Source organism: Pagrus major, chromosome 4 (assembly GCF_040436345.1).
Source record: "Pagrus major chromosome 4, Pma_NU_1.0".
NCBI lineage: Eukaryota > Metazoa > Chordata > Actinopteri > Spariformes > Sparidae > Pagrus > Pagrus major.
In genome coordinates, this window is record NC_133218.1 from 35,484,172 (window position 1) to 35,499,965 (window position 15,794).

Consider the following 15,794-nt stretch of genomic DNA (forward strand, 5'->3'; position numbering starts at 1 on the left):
CAACACAGGCTTTTGCAAATACAAATTACAAAAAGTCTACATCGCTGTTTAACATGTTTAATAATGGCAATATAGCATGTGACATGACATTTTCTCATTCAGGTCATGTGATACATTGTCCTAAATGTGAAGTAGTAAAAAAAAAATGATCTGAAGGGACAATAAACTACATTTACAGCCCCAGCTATAATGAGCAGAATTTGGCCAGGGGCCAGTTTCTTCTCTTGTAAACACACACAGACGTAGTTAAACAGTTGAGCCTTACCGTGATGCGCTTCATGTCCAGCTGTCTCAGATGAAGCACACAGCGCAGGACGGCCTGCTTGTACCATGTCTCCAGGGCTACAGGATTCCCATCCAGGGTGAGCTCAGAAAGGGAGCGTGACTCTCCAAGACAGGCTAGCTGATCAAAACTAGACACAGAGAGATTTTGAATGAGATCAAGAGTTAAAGCTATACAGATACACAAATGTTTCAAATACAAACGCAACGTACACTGAACGCTTTCTAATGGTACATGATGACCTAACTCAGCATTGGGAAGCCTAAGTCAACTGCTGGGTAACATCCCTCATCTATGTTTTGATTCTTGAACCTTTAATTCAGGCCTGTATTACAGACTGGAGCCAAGCTAAAAAGAGACATGAAAAACTGGTAATTTAGCAGACAGCCTGACATTACTCAGGGGGCAGAGAAGAGAGAGAGATCCGCTTCACTGTTGCCCTTATAACCCTGTGGCAAAAAGAGGCATGAAAGAGCACAGTCATGCTATGTGAGGCATTGGAGATTCTATCTTTGCTAATTTGGCATAATTACCTTGATGAATCATTTGCCTGGAGCTACTTATGGACCTACTACACTGCTCTGTGCCTGATGCTAGTCAAAAGGTTTATTTGAATGCAAAAGAGCCTGAGATATGAACCTCTGATGAACTATTAAAGCAAGTACAGCTGAGGGTGACGACTGGAAAAGCAACATTTCACAACTATAATTTAATCTAAGCACTATTTTGAGGAATTTGAACAAATCACAGTATTGTTTTCTCCCATCTCTGAATAACAGTGGGCACATGGTGTTGGTCTGAGCCCATGACCAGTCTAATACTTAATGTACGTAGTCACCTCAGGCATTTTTATTTAATATCAATCTCAATACTTGTAGAATACTTGTGATTTCATACATTTACTGCTAATAGAGACAATTACACTCACAATAATGAAGCGGGCGTTTTTCACACTGATTATGGGAGACTAATTAGCTCCGAATGGTGCTTGACTGCATCTCACACGTTTTGCATAAATACCTCCACCAAGGAGGCTTGTTTTCAACCGTGTCCGTCTGTTGGTTGGTTTGTCAACCGAATTACACAAAAATAACTGAACGGATTTTCATGAACACTTGAGATGGCGGATGGGTCCCAGAATAGACCCCGTTAACTTTTTGGCATGGATCCGGATAAAGGGACGGGAACATCTATAAAGGGTAACTCTGGCTACTGAATGCTGCATGTAGTTTAAAAACAAGTGATCAAAATCGAGATCGCAGAACAAGAAATATCATCTTTTTTCATTCCATGCATTCTTCTTCCTTTTCAAAACCTGGCGCCTACATTACCACATCACTGGAGTACTCCCCAAGACCTTTATACACACCTTATCGTGTAAGGTAAGTGGAGTCACACTTTAACATTGTGATATAGGGCTTTTTTTTTTTTTTTTACATTTTCGTCAGGTGTATTTCAGTGTCTGGTATCTCTGAGTAACAACAAAAGGGGACTGTTGGGCCTTGGCGGAGGTATGTGCTCTACAAAGTGCCATTGTAATTATTGCATTGAATCACAGTGACCACTGACCAATGTCTTCTTGGATATTGTTACAAAAATGGTCGTTGTGATATAAAGTCAACATGCATCGTCCCTTGCTGCTGTCCAAAGCTCTAATCAGAAGTGAGTATCAAAAATATCTGTGTACCGAGTCGGGTGTGGCTGAAAATCATAATTTCCAAATTGGTCCAGCACTACAGCCCCTGCATCTCTGTCTTTACTGAGTTCTCATCATTAGTTCTGCCTTGCTCCGGTTTCATAAAGTGTAACTTAATTCTGGCAGGCTGAGTCATAAATGCAATGTTATGATAAATGACATAATGACTCAAAGTTTACTGAGGGATTTTTGCTTTAACAACCTCCACTGGGCAATTCACTGCACCACGTAGACGAGTGTCCCTCTACCTAGCAACAGAGCACAACTGTTCTCCTATCAGCTTTGAACAGGTTCAAAAAGGTACACACGCCAGGATGATATACTGCTATGGTGAGCATCCATTCAAGAATGATTTTAGTGAAAATGTCTTTGCCGTAAGGTCATAATAGAAATAATAAGAATATAAAGAAACAAGAAAAATTGTGTGAATATATTAGAAAATAGTTGAATAACCACACTGTACTTCCAATTCAGTGACACGCTACAATGTCATAAGATGTTTAGGAATACGACTTAGTTATGATGACATTTGTTGCCTATTCTGTCATGACTAACTGTGTAACAGTGTGTCACATACAGACTCATACAGACACTGGAACTGTGGGGCTGGCGTGAGACGTCAGGTCACATCTATCACAGGACAAGGTGACCATGGTAAAGGAGGCTAATGAACAACACTCCCACCATGAATCCCACATACAGTACAGGCCTCTCCTCCAGACAAACAAAGCACATTTTATAGCAGCTTTATTCAGTGAGAAGGCTGTGTGCTGCTTTATCAAGTTAACTCTTTGACACTGTGATTGCTGGCCTCAGAGCGGGAGTAACACAGAAAAAACAGATATTGGAAAAAGTGAGTGAAGCAGGTTTGTGCTAAGCAACAAAACACACCTGTCATTCATCCTACACACCCTCACCCTCACCTTGTGATACTGCTCTTGAATTCACCCTCAAATCTGTCATTAATTTTCCATAATAACGAGCTACCTCCTCTTAGTCTGCTTCTCTGTTGTCTGAATAACTTTTAAGTATTGGCACACCCATTTCTTAGGTAACAGCATGCTAATTACTAACAATAAAGAACACCTCCAGGATTTTTTTTCTAGGTTACAGAAACTGCCTACCACAGCAAACCTGTGTGGCTGCGTGTGTGTGTGTGGCTGTGTGTGTGTGCGTGTGCCTGCAGCTTGTTGGCCAGGCCCCTGCCAGGCGCCGAGGGAGTGGACGTGGAAGTGTCCAGCCACTATCCCTGTCCCTGCCCTGTGGGGAGGAGGGAGTTAAGCGGTACGAGCTCTTACCTGGTGATGTTGTTGCAGCTGAGAAAGAGGCGCTGCAAGCAGGGCAGGCGGTCCACCTCGGTCTAGAAAGAGAAAGATAAAGAAGGAGAGGGAGAGGGAGGCGAGAGAGATGGAGGGATGTGAAAAGGAGAAGGTGCTCTGGAAGAGGGCACTGCATCGTCACTGCCGTCAGAGCTCTGTATCCCTCTCCATTCCCTCAGTCACCTTGCAGCTCTCAGCTCCAGCATACAGCATCCCCATCCATCCTGCGCATGCACACACACACACATCCAGCACGCTGCCTTGTCTGCACATGGAGAGGAGGGGCGGGAGAGGGAGAGGGAGAGGGAGAGAGAGGGAGTGGGAGAGAGAGAGAGAGAGGAAGGGGGGAGGGGAGAGAGAGCAGAGTGTGCGCTAATGCAGAGATCCCCTGCTGCAGGAGGCTAACTCAAAATGCTCACAGTAACACATGCAGACGCACACACTCTGAGCAGCTAGCTACTGTATCTCATCACACAAGAACAATAGCTGGGGTGAAATTGAGTGGGAAAGGAATGGGATGGGGGTAGTTCCTCCATCGGGCAGGCTCAGCATCAAAATCAATGCAGAATTTAGCAAGGGGGTGGGGTGAGGAGCAGCAGCTGGCCACCTGGCAAGCTGAAGAGGATACACAGGGACGGAAGCAATGTCACAACCACAACGACTGACGCTAATCAGATGGCAGAGTGGGAGGAAATCATGTCTAGTAGTTTTCTGTGTGTGCGTGTGTGTGCGTATGTGTGTGGATGGCCAGTGTTGCACATGCTGGGAGCAAAGAGGACACTCCCAGCAGCAGTCTGAATGAGCTGCGTCAGCGTCCGCCCATGTTGCAGCCACCGCCTCGCAGCCTCCTCCAGAACTGTTGGCAGTGTCCATTCAAATGTGAGATCAGCCTAGCATTAAGGCTATGCTACCTCCTCTGCAGAGAACAGTGCAACACTGCAGTCATCGTGGAAGATTTCTACAAAGCCCCGTCCACACAACCACATAAATATAGTGGTGCAGTTACTCATCCTTGTTCCATCCATATGGATCTTCAATAGCTTAAATGCCAACTGTAGTTCAGAATGCAACATCAGGAGCAATTCTAGAAAGACGCTAAGTGTTTTGTTGTGTTACATTGTTTTATGCTCAATGTATTGAATTAATAATAAAATCATTTTACCTGTGAATTTGCAGCAAAAACTAGTGCATAGTATAGATTAGCTTTGTCTTTATATATGAGAGGCTTCTTACAAAAAGCTAGTTTACAATGAATACTCCACAATCTCCCATTTCTCATTTGCAGATATCAAATAGAGAAATTATGATCTATCAGTTAACTTTCTCAAGAGTTTTTCTTGATTGGCCGTTAATTTCCCAAAACTTAGAAAGAATATCTCTGTGAATGAGATGTATGCAAACTATTTTATAGGTGTGGAGTAGATCAGTGGCTATGTACATTTAACATATTTTGTAAGCCAATAAAATAAAGAGTGAGACCAATACAAAACGGCAAATCAAAACTCACTTAGTTAACTGGTAGAGAGGTACGCAGGGAAGTAATGTCTTTCTGAGCAAGAAGAACAAGTTCGATCCACTATAAGGATTGATCTGTCTAAAGCTCGGCTCACACTACAGGACTTTTAAAAACCTAACTGACTGTGAAATGTGGTTGTATCACGCACATAAAGAGAATCTTCACGGATGTCCTTATCTTTAATCTCAAACATGCACGCACTTGAAAATAACGGTGCATCGTACACTTTGTATATTGTAATATAGTCAATACTTTAAGTGAGAAAAAAGTGAGAAGAATCAAGTCTGGATGATAAAATGGTCGGGGAGACACGGTCAACATGGGCTGTCTACTCTTAAACGAGAACAGAGGTGGGATTTTAACTGTTAGTTTATTATCTGTCAACAGTAGCATGCAAGCTAATGTTAGCCTAAAGGGCTAGGGTTGTTTACCGTTGCTTGGCAACACCGTCAGCTGCTCCGGGATATCTCTAGCAGTGGCTGTTGTGAAAGTACTGATGTATTGACAATCGCAGTCGTTCAGATTTTAAATCCTAAAATTTCAAACACGTTTGATATTTATCGGGTCGGCCCAGATGAGTCCGGTGCAGTTCAGGAGATTTAAGACTGGATCTTTACACCCCTCACATTAACAGATAATCTTGGCCGACCTTCAGGACCGGCCAAGCTCTCTGCCCTCATATCAGGGTTAAATCAGCCCAATACTCCTGTAGTCTAAGAGTCCGTTTTGTTGAAAACTCAACAAGTGTAGCAACATTCATCATACAGCTCTCCTTCTGAAGTTATCAGATACCAAAAAGAGGCAAAGAAAAGTACTTTATATGCATAATGAGTGATAAAACTGAAAGGGTTATTTTGCAATATGACAGGAATTGGTTGTTTTCCTGGCATTAAAACTCCATTGAGCAATATGGTCCAGCACAAGTGGTGGTGAGACAAGGGATTACCATGTTCTGCCACATTCGTCATCACGAATGCGCTGGAAAAAAAGGGAACAGTAGAAAGTAGTGGATCATATACCTCATCAGACTACTTCCAGAAGAAGTTAAACTTGTTTTAAAAAAGTCTTAATCAATAATATCCTGAATTAGAAACATAGTTGTTCCAGATCCAACGATGGAAGTTGCTAAGGAGTGAGACATCTTGCTTCTTTCTCATCTCTGTTGAAAGTTGTAGTTACGTAGTACCGATCAGGCAGCTGACAGGCATGGAAGCCACTAACAACGGTTACTTTTACTCTTTCACTGCTGTCTCTCTTTCAAACTCAGCACAGACGTAGTAGCGTTTTCTCCCCGGTGTTACGTTTATGTCACAGTTCACACCGAGCCGGAGGCAACAAATATCTGTGACTACTGCAGGTTCAATTGATCTGGGGGTAAATCCTGATAATACACACTGACACTGCACACAAATCCAGGTGTTAGCAGGTGTAAGTGGGTTTTAGGCAGGTGTGAAAGGGGTTTATGTGAGGGACTGATCTGAAAGTTGAACAGACATTTTTCCCTTTTAAATTTTTCAAGTGAATATTGGACTTAACATTTTTCAGGCAGCTTGACAGAAGCCTTGAATGGGATGATCATGTTGTTCCGTTTGCCGAATATATAATTTGTCAACAGTATGCCAACATGCTAGCCACGAGCACTTGATAATCCAGACTTCATGCTCTCTGCGGATTGAAACAAAATCACTTTGAAAAACTGCAAGTCATGCTACCGAGTGCTAGCTTAGTCTGACCCTCCACCACACTCTGTGTCTGTGCCAGCCTCTGTATGGATGCTGGTGGAGCACCAGCCTCTGCACGATGTCTGAGGCTAAATATAGCAGCCATGTCTCAGACGGAATGATGTCATCACTGAGCTGATGTGCTGCATAACAATCGCCCACCAATGTGGTCTCTTTTTCAGAAAACCCGATTGATCGGAACCAATCAGCTGACAGGATCTGATGTGAGGTTGCGTACAGCTGAGTTGCTGTGCGTGTGCTGGTATGCCTGCGGATGTGTATTTATGCGTCTGTGCCTTCACCTCCTTATCGCAGCTCCACCCTCTTCTCACTGACAGTTTGCGTGTCCGCAATTTTCACACTCATACTGAGCTCTAGGAGAGGCATTACTCCACAAACACAGAGCGACCACTCATCACCGCTGACTCTGTTGCATGCAAAAGCACAGCACAAAGGAGCATGAAACTGCTCAAACAAACACACAGGTACATGTGGACGTTGAGGGTTACAACCACAGTAAGACGTTTTCTTTGAAAAGCACAGACTTGAGGTGTGAGCTTAGCAGACACACATCTAGCCTCAGGTATTGTGCACTAGAATAACAGGTTGATGTAGGTTCTCAGTCATCCAGGTCATGGTAAATCTAGATGCTGTATCGTAGGCAACTGGACTTGTTTCTGTTAGAATAACAGATGCTGTGCATAATGTGCATACACACGTTGAGGCTACAATCTGGTGTTAAGTCTGCCTTTCTGTGTTGTTTCTGGACTGCACTTCACACTTCACCTATCAATCAATTTGGATTTTCAGTTGCCAAAATTAGCTAAGTGAAATCTTTTGTTTGCAAAAGCTGCAACCATGCATGTCCATGCATCAACGTGTTCATTCTTTGACACACACTCAACCTCACTAACCTTTGACTGGTTTGGTCATGTTATGTGAATCCATTCAGGAGTTATACGCCCAAATGTCAAACATTTATCCAAGTTAAACCAGACCTGCGTCATATGTTAGCCGAGGGGAAATTATGGATTAAGGGAGAGCTGAACACTCATAGTATACATACACACACACACAGGCTAGAGCTGACTAATCTACAGCAGACCTGACAGCATAGAACTTTTTTTTTTACATTTTCAATTGTAGTGATGCTTGACTCATTATTGGCCCCACAAGAAGACAAGCCCGTTGGAAAAACTCCTGTTAATCCATAAAGCCAGTGTGCCTCTGGGTGATGCCGTTTTGCTTTGTCTCTTTCAGCGATGCTCATGCTGACTACACAGCTCTTCCAAACAAACCACTGTTCCTGCTGCCAAAAATGTAAAATGCATCACTTAATGACTGCCACAGGATTTATCAATGGGAAAACCCACCTGAGAGCAAGTGTAAACAGCAAAGGATTTATGAAATCATTATATGCTGAATCACTGTGCTGTGTAATTGTGTTGTAACAAACTGTATGAAAAAAGTAATGGATTTAGGTGGAAATGTGTGGTTACAACTAACAAAACAGATTAAGCAGGCTATTAAAATACATGTGTTAAGTTGCATTAAAGAAGTATTCTTCAATCCTGGTCCTCGGGGACATGCCCTGCATGTTTTAGATGTTTCCCTGCCCCAACACACCTAATTCAAATGATCACCTTGTCACCAAGCTCTGCTGAAGCCTGATAACGACCCAATGACTGACTCAGGTGTCGATAATTAGGCCGACACCTTCCCCAAAATATCCACTTAAATATTAAGTATGCATATACAGCATATACGCTTATAGATCGAATCACCGTGACGACGCACTCACAACAACAGTCACTTCTGAGGAGACAGCTGGAGGTTTATTTGCATTGCAGAGATAGTTAAAATGGGCAAACTTGTAAATATATGTTGTCATACATAGGAAAAACATAGTGAAAGACTAAGGTCTGACCGATCTGACCTTTCTGCTGTGCTTATTTCATGTACTGTGTTGCTTTGCTAGCGTCTTTGATATCTACCCAACAACAATATCTCAGACAAACTGCTAGTTTTGGGTAAACTCAAGCTGTCATTTTCTGTAATCTGTACTCAGGTGAATCAGGTCTCCAAACTAACATTAGTGAAAGTGTTGTTGTTAATGAGGTATGAAAGCATCAAACTAGGGGTGTTGTGATATCCACGATAACCGTGATATAAACAAATTAAATATTGATATCGTGTTAAAAATACATATATGATAATAGTGTGTGAATAATCCAGCGAAGGTGTTAAGCCTTGTGCATTTTCTTTTTTTTAAATGTATTATTTAGAGTTCATCTGGCTGCCTTTTCACTAGTCATCGATTGTGATTGTTCTTTCTATACATTTTTTAAAAGTTATGGTTACAGACTCTCTCCACCTCACTATACGCGTATATTAAGGGTAATTTATTTGCCAACAAACACACAATAAACAAACTAAAAGATAGATTTGATTGCTAGCATTTTTTTTTTTTTCAATTTCTACAGATATTGCGATAATATCGTTACTGTGAATTTGTTTGGCCATGATAATCGTGTAGTGAAAATCTGATCTGAAACATGCATTTAAGATGAATTATATGTATTCATTCCGAGTTTTCTACCTGGTAGATGTGATTGGTTCTATATAATATGTATTGGATGACTGAGCCCAACATATAAGCACATCTTAAACTTACTTAAAAGCATCTCGCAGCATGTTTTTCCAGTCCAGAATTCCACTTTTCATCTGTGTTGAATGAAAGGCAAAACCTGGACACCTGGAGGATGGTTATTTACTTTGCACTTGGCAGCAAACACCACTAATGACAGAGACTGGAGAATCTGCTGAGGGCTAGCATTTTCCTCTGCCGTGTATCAAATAAAACACTGCATCCAATAATTAGGAGTGGAAGTGGTTGTTGATCAGAACTTGCAGGCAGACGACAGGGTGAGTGATGGGAAGAAGTTGCATACAACACAATTCTCGATTCCGTTTGTATTTTCTACCCCCAAAAGCAGGAAAGGGTTTAGGGGATTTGCATATAAATTAGGGGGCCTGTTTTGGCATGAACGGTTCTGTTTATCAGATTAAAACTATAGAAACCAAGGGGAGTGAATTTCCGTGTTAAGAATATCCAGTTTCTCTTTCACTGCGCCAGAAAGTCTGTGGGAGGTTGTGGGTAATGAGCTACGTCTCCCTGGGTAACACCATCGAGATACATTTCACCACAGACTTTCTCACAAAGATTCTATTGATGTAATTTCTGTGTTTGTTGTTTTGTGACAGTAAAAACTTCTACATGTGATCCCATAACAGGGGAAACACTAACCATCCAAAGGACCTGTTCCAAAGGGATGACATGAAGATGAAAGATGAAGCACGCTACCAGCACATTCATCCTATGAGGAATATTTTCCTGCAGAGCAGTTCTCGGGGGGGAAGCCTGTTTATTTGTTCGTCAAAATGCAGACAAAAATAGTGGAAATGTATCATTTGCAGCTGCAGGAACTTCAACAGTTGTCAGTACAAGTGGATGATGCATTAATATTAGAGGTACAGATCAGACTCAATGCAGATGTTTAGACCTCAGTGTGCAAAAAAATTGTTCAATCCTGCTACAGCAGCAGAAAAAGCAAAAGTTCTCAAGGCTGCATCTACTGTACCCTGAGACAATTTTGAGACTGTGATATTTCCCTTCATAACGTGTTCTTTCAGACAAGTGGAAAGACAATGTCTAAAATACACATTGAGTTCGGTAATGTAACTGTACTTGTACTTGAGTACAGATTTCCAGTACTCAAATAAGTAAAATAATCTCAATGTGAGTAATAAACTGGGAAAGTTCATGATGACATCTATATTTAAGACTTTCTACCCTATTCACCTGTAGGGTGGGATATCTTGTAACACATGTTTATAATCTTTCTACTTGCATAGAATGAAATAGAGATCCCAGAAAGGGAAAGAGCATAAACCTAACACATGATTAAAATGAGATTGCGTTCACTGTAAACAGTTGGCGCCTATTTCTTTACGTGAAGTATAATAGTGAGCATGCAGTGAATAAAAAGCTTTAGGCTGCCACTAATTGGGAAAGAGGCCCCTCACCACAATAGAGATGCTGTTGTGTCGTAGGTTGAGTTCAGTCAAACAGTCCAGGCCCTGCAGTTTTTCCACTCTGGAGATGCGGTTTCCTGCCAGGTTCAACACTCGCAGCTCGCTCAGGTGAGACATGTTTTCTATCCGGCTGATCTGTTTGAAAAGCACAGCGAGACAGATGATGAATTACATAAAATGACAGAAAACAGCAATCTTGATAATCATACTGTACGTACAGAGAGACACAGAGGGAGGCAGGGTTTGCAGTAAACACATGTGTAATTGTACACAGTCAGTGCTCAGTCTCACATTCAAATCATGCATTTAAAGATAATTAGTTTAGGGTGTCAGAAAGCCAAAAAGCTGTGTGCTCCTTTTTCTTTGTGATGCCTGAGGCTACTACACCTTCTGCCTAATTACACTAAAATTAAAATGATTTCCACTCCCTGTGTTCCTCAGAATGAACCACTTCACAGAAACAATCTGTATCACTTGTGAACATCATGAATAGCTGATATGCAGTCGGTCACTTCAAGCCTTGACTCCTGTTTGACCTGCCAAATCCTAACAAACAAGTAGATGAGGGTCAGTCAGCACTGAAATGATACCCAGTTCTCTCCCCTCATCTCTCTGGGAGAGAGAACTCAGGGCCCCTGTCATAATTACACTTAAAACACTTCAGATGAATTCCTGGTGGCTGTTAACCTGAGAATGATATGTTAACCCCTGTAAGGCATATTGTACATGTCAGAATAAGGTTATAAGGGCAGCCGGGGGCTCAAGTACTCTTTCAAAATACAATACACAAGGATCACCACAGTTCAAATATTAAATAGGTCAACTGGAACAGAAATTTAGCTGAAAGAGAAATGTAAACCTTCTGGTAAAGTTCACTGAATTGTGCTGGCTCTGATTTTCCCATGTGCACTGACAGTGGCTGTGCATATACAGGTGGCAGCATTGTTTAGAGAAAATGACAATAAACTGAGTGCATCAAGTCCACCCCAAACACCGCCATTAAGCAGCCTCATCTGGTGATGGATGAACACAGTGAGATCATTACGCTGCATTCAATGGCCTTTACAATAGTTGTTTTGTAGTGTCGCCGCTGACACTTTCAGTCAACACACAGTCATCACAGAAGAACGGGACAATAGTGCGTAAAAGCTCAGAGAGGCAGGCGTGCGTGTGGTTCAAAATATCAAGACGAAAAAATATGTGTGAGTGGGTGGATGGAAAACAGCCACATGCTCAGTGAATCATCTTTGAATTAATTAAGGTGAGGAAAAAACACTAATTGCCCAAACAGGGAAAAAAAAACACAACCTCACTAGGTTAACATTATCTCAGGCACAGATTTGGGCGTCCCTGACCTAAGCAAGGCAGGCGTCTTCATATCAGACCTCTGTCAACACACACACAGTATCACTACATGCACTGAAGCAGATTTGGATAGTCCCATTTGAAAATATTTGAGGATCTTGTGTTACACACCATGAATTAGGTGTTTTCCAGTGGTGTAGGTCAGGTATCCAAGATGTTCAGATGGTTCTTACATGATGGTGTTTGACCTGTGCTGTGCTACATTACTAAGTAAAGGTCAGCCAATAGTGGATTTTTAAAGGACCATATATTATCTACGGTATGGTGTCAGAAAAAACAGATTGTTAAATAACTGGCTGGAACCACACACGCAAAATAATTAGACGGAAATGAACACGGATGAGCTGAACATCAAACTCAAGTATCATCATAAATCATAAATGTATTTATTTAAATATGAATTATGTCAGGTAATGACATTAACTTGACTCGTCTATGTAGCCTGAACTTCCTTTGACAAACGTTAATCAATGTCCCCTGGTTACTGGTGGAGGCTAAGGAGCCATAGCCAGTAATGGTGGCAGTTCCAATGATACTGATAGTTTGTAAAATCATTGCCAATTAATCTGTAAAACCAATCAGTCAACCTGTACTACTAAGATTTTCAGTTTACTAAGAAATAGTAGGAGAACGGATGAGGTTATATTTTGTTATGTTGTGGCAAAAGGGATCCAAACGGAAGACACAGAGGAAGGCATTGTTAAAAAACAAAAAGCAAGCTTTAAAAACAAAGACAGCCAACAAAACAGCTGGGGTCAAGGAGAATCCAAGAAAAACTAGAGAAAAAATACAAAAAAGTAAACCAAAAAAATCAGAAAGCCACGGGGAACAAAAGCAGGACCATGGACGACACGAGAGGCTCAAGTGCAGGACCTTGGAAAACAGAACAGGAAACACATACACACCAACAAATAGTGAAGGAAAAACATAGACTTAAATACCAAGGGCTGATTAACTATAGAAACGCAGGTGAGCAGAAAAAAAGAGCTGGAAAAAAGAGAAAGACAGGATGCGGAACGTAAAACTCAATATAATCTACAAAATTAAAGAGGGAAACAACTAAACTAAGTCCCAAAACTATGACATATTTTGGTTATGTTTAGTTAAGTTCTCAAACTTCCTTCCTCATTCTCTGACCCTCTCCCAGAAGCGACAGGCGTCCCAATTTAATGCACCGTTACCTTGAGTAAATTTATGGATCACTCTGAGTTTGACCATTGTTGGACAACAAAATCCTGTATTTAACGAAGGTGAAGTCATTTTTAAACATTTTAATGCAGAAATGTTACATTTACATCTTTAAACATTAGCAGAAAATTATTTTAAATGTGACTTTACAAAAGGACAGGGACAGAGGCCTGTTCTTGCCTGGAGAGTTAAAATCAATGAGAGACATGATCTTTGTAAAAAATAACTAATCACACCTGAAACATTTCATATAATGGCCTTTAGTTACGGGTGTTATTAATGACAGCAAAGCCTAGTGCCTCCTATCTTCCAGCTTCAGCCTAACCCAGTATACTATGCTTACCACACATGACTGATTTAGTCAAACCTAATCAAAATCATCATCTCGATTTGTAGGATGCGTATTATTTTATACCATGGACGCAAGCTTAAACTGACCTCTCTAACTGTGATACTGTTTCTTTATTAGGGCATTCTCCTCTGTCTTCTGAGAGCATTTAAGTCAAACTGCTCGAGTGGAAAACATCACAGCCAAACTAAAGATTGGTTATCCAACAATGTCAGGTCACATTGTAACCCCAACACTTGGTCACTGAGACCAACTGTGGGTTGGATCCACATTCCCAGAGAGAATATCTACTTTTGAATAGTTCCTTTAAACTGGAATTGAAGCGACATCCTGTTACGGATGCTGGTAAAAGGATAGGTTAGGAGTGATGTGAGCCTCCCTGCTAGAGGATGGGAGGAAGAGAGGATGACAGTGATGTACTGCTTGTGGTTAAAGCACACACACACGAGGACAGACCACAAGCAGCTGGTTTTCTACGGCCCATAAAGACTAAACAACCAGTCAACTGGGTGGAATAACCGTGACTTTAACATTATCTGAATTCGTTCATCCAAAAATTCCACTGCTGACTTCACTCACTTCATCATCTTGTATCATCATTGTGCAGCAATTCACATTACATTTGGGTGGTCAAGTCTCTGGTGAGGTTGGACAGCGTTGAGGAAAGGTAATTTAACAGTTATCTCAGTGCACAAAATGTGGGGTTATGAAGTCAGTGAGTGAAAAGCAACCTGTCCTGGTCGGAATAATAGATGTATCATCTGCTCCTCAAAAGGCGCCTGCCAACAAATGACTACCTATGAATATAATAAACTCTGATAACCAACAAGAACAGCATAAAATAATCTATTTCTCAATTTAAAAAACGTCTTTCATTCAATTCTTACATTATCAGAATTGTTTAAATAAAATATAGAGATAGGAAACAACAACAGAATTTCAGGCAACAAAGTATCCTCTGTCAGGAAGAATAACAACACTGAGCCAGTCATTGAATAGTAATTGGGACGCCTGCTCATGCAAAGAGCAGCCAACATCAGAGAGGGATGGAGTCTTACCAGGACTCTGGAGAAGCTCTCTGAGGAGGGGGCGTAGGCGGCAAAGCTGGCAAAACACTAATATGACCAAGGGAAGCCTTTCTATTTTATCTTCTCTTTCCAGGAGCTGCTAAAATCCTCATCAGTTGATTTCTCAGGCTTTTAATATCTGTGAGCCATGCTGAACAAACAGCCCCCATAATAGATTTAGACTCAAATTAATTGAGGAACTGCATTATCTGCTACAGCTCCAATGCTGAAAACATAGAAACGGTTGTGCCTGTTGAATATATTATAATGGGGTCACTGAGGAAATGGATGTGGGAGACCATGTGGGCTCTGATCGTTTTCAATCATTTGTTCTCACACAGTGCTGGGAACAAAAACAAATGCCGAAGTTGAGTCCCTAACAACTGTGGTAGGTAAGAGGGTGATCGTAACGGCCATCAGATTTTTTACTTCAAAGTGAAGTTTCGTAGTCCACAAAATAATTCTGGAGCTCCACAGCAAAACAGCATTCTCCCAAACAACTGAAGTAGATGGGGAAAAACAACAACAAAAACAACACATAAAAAACAACAAAAAAAAACATAAAATGGCTCCATACAGCTCTTCGGCATAATCCAAATTCCCTGAAGTGCAGAGATCCCAAATTGATTTAAAGATGTTATTTACATCCTTTTTGAAGCTCAACCGCGCATTGAGGGTGTAAGTGACAGTTTTTCAAATCAATTTCGGACCTCGGGGCTCCTGGAGACTTGGATTACACCGGACGATCTGTATGGAGCCATTTTATTATTATTATTTTTGTTGTTGCTAGTTGTTTTTTACATTTCAAAACTATTTCCCATCTACTTCAGTTGTTTAGGAGAATGCTGCAACGCTGTGAAGCTCCAGAAATATTTTGTTCTTCACCTGACTTTCTATCAGCATGAGGGCGAGTAGACAGTGATTGAATTTTCATTTTTGGGTGAACTATTCCTTCAAACAGAAGAAGTAAGTGAGTTAGACATGACCAATTTGATGCCAGTATTGTTTAGGACACTTAAGCCACGAAATAGAGGCACACTGCTGAGATGTTAGACAGTAACAAGTGGACAATTTGGCTATGATGTCTGTCCTGAATAGACATCACTTTATAAGCCAGTGGACTGAAATGAAGTGTCTAAAATGAGCATGAGGCCTTGGTTTCTCACGCCTGGCCTCCTGCTGTCATGTCTGTTTG

The 15,794-nt window shown here is 41.3% G+C and overlaps 1 protein-coding gene across 3 annotated transcripts in view; it reads right to left on the reverse strand.

Annotated features, from left to right (window-relative positions):
• Nucleotides 1–15,794, reverse strand: part of LOC140994900 (leucine-rich repeat-containing protein 49) — a 38,977-nt gene that overhangs the window by 18,566 nt on the left and 4,617 nt on the right. For all 3 annotated transcript variants that reach the window (XM_073464735.1, XM_073464736.1, XM_073464734.1), the window contains 3 exons: nucleotides 10,622–10,765; nucleotides 3,278–3,339; nucleotides 266–413 (listed from right to left, as the gene is read on the reverse strand). In XM_073464735.1, the coding sequence (XP_073320836.1) occupies nucleotides 266–413; nucleotides 3,278–3,339; nucleotides 10,622–10,765 (354 nt within the window). The remainder of the gene's footprint in view (nucleotides 1–265; nucleotides 414–3,277; nucleotides 3,340–10,621; nucleotides 10,766–15,794) is intronic.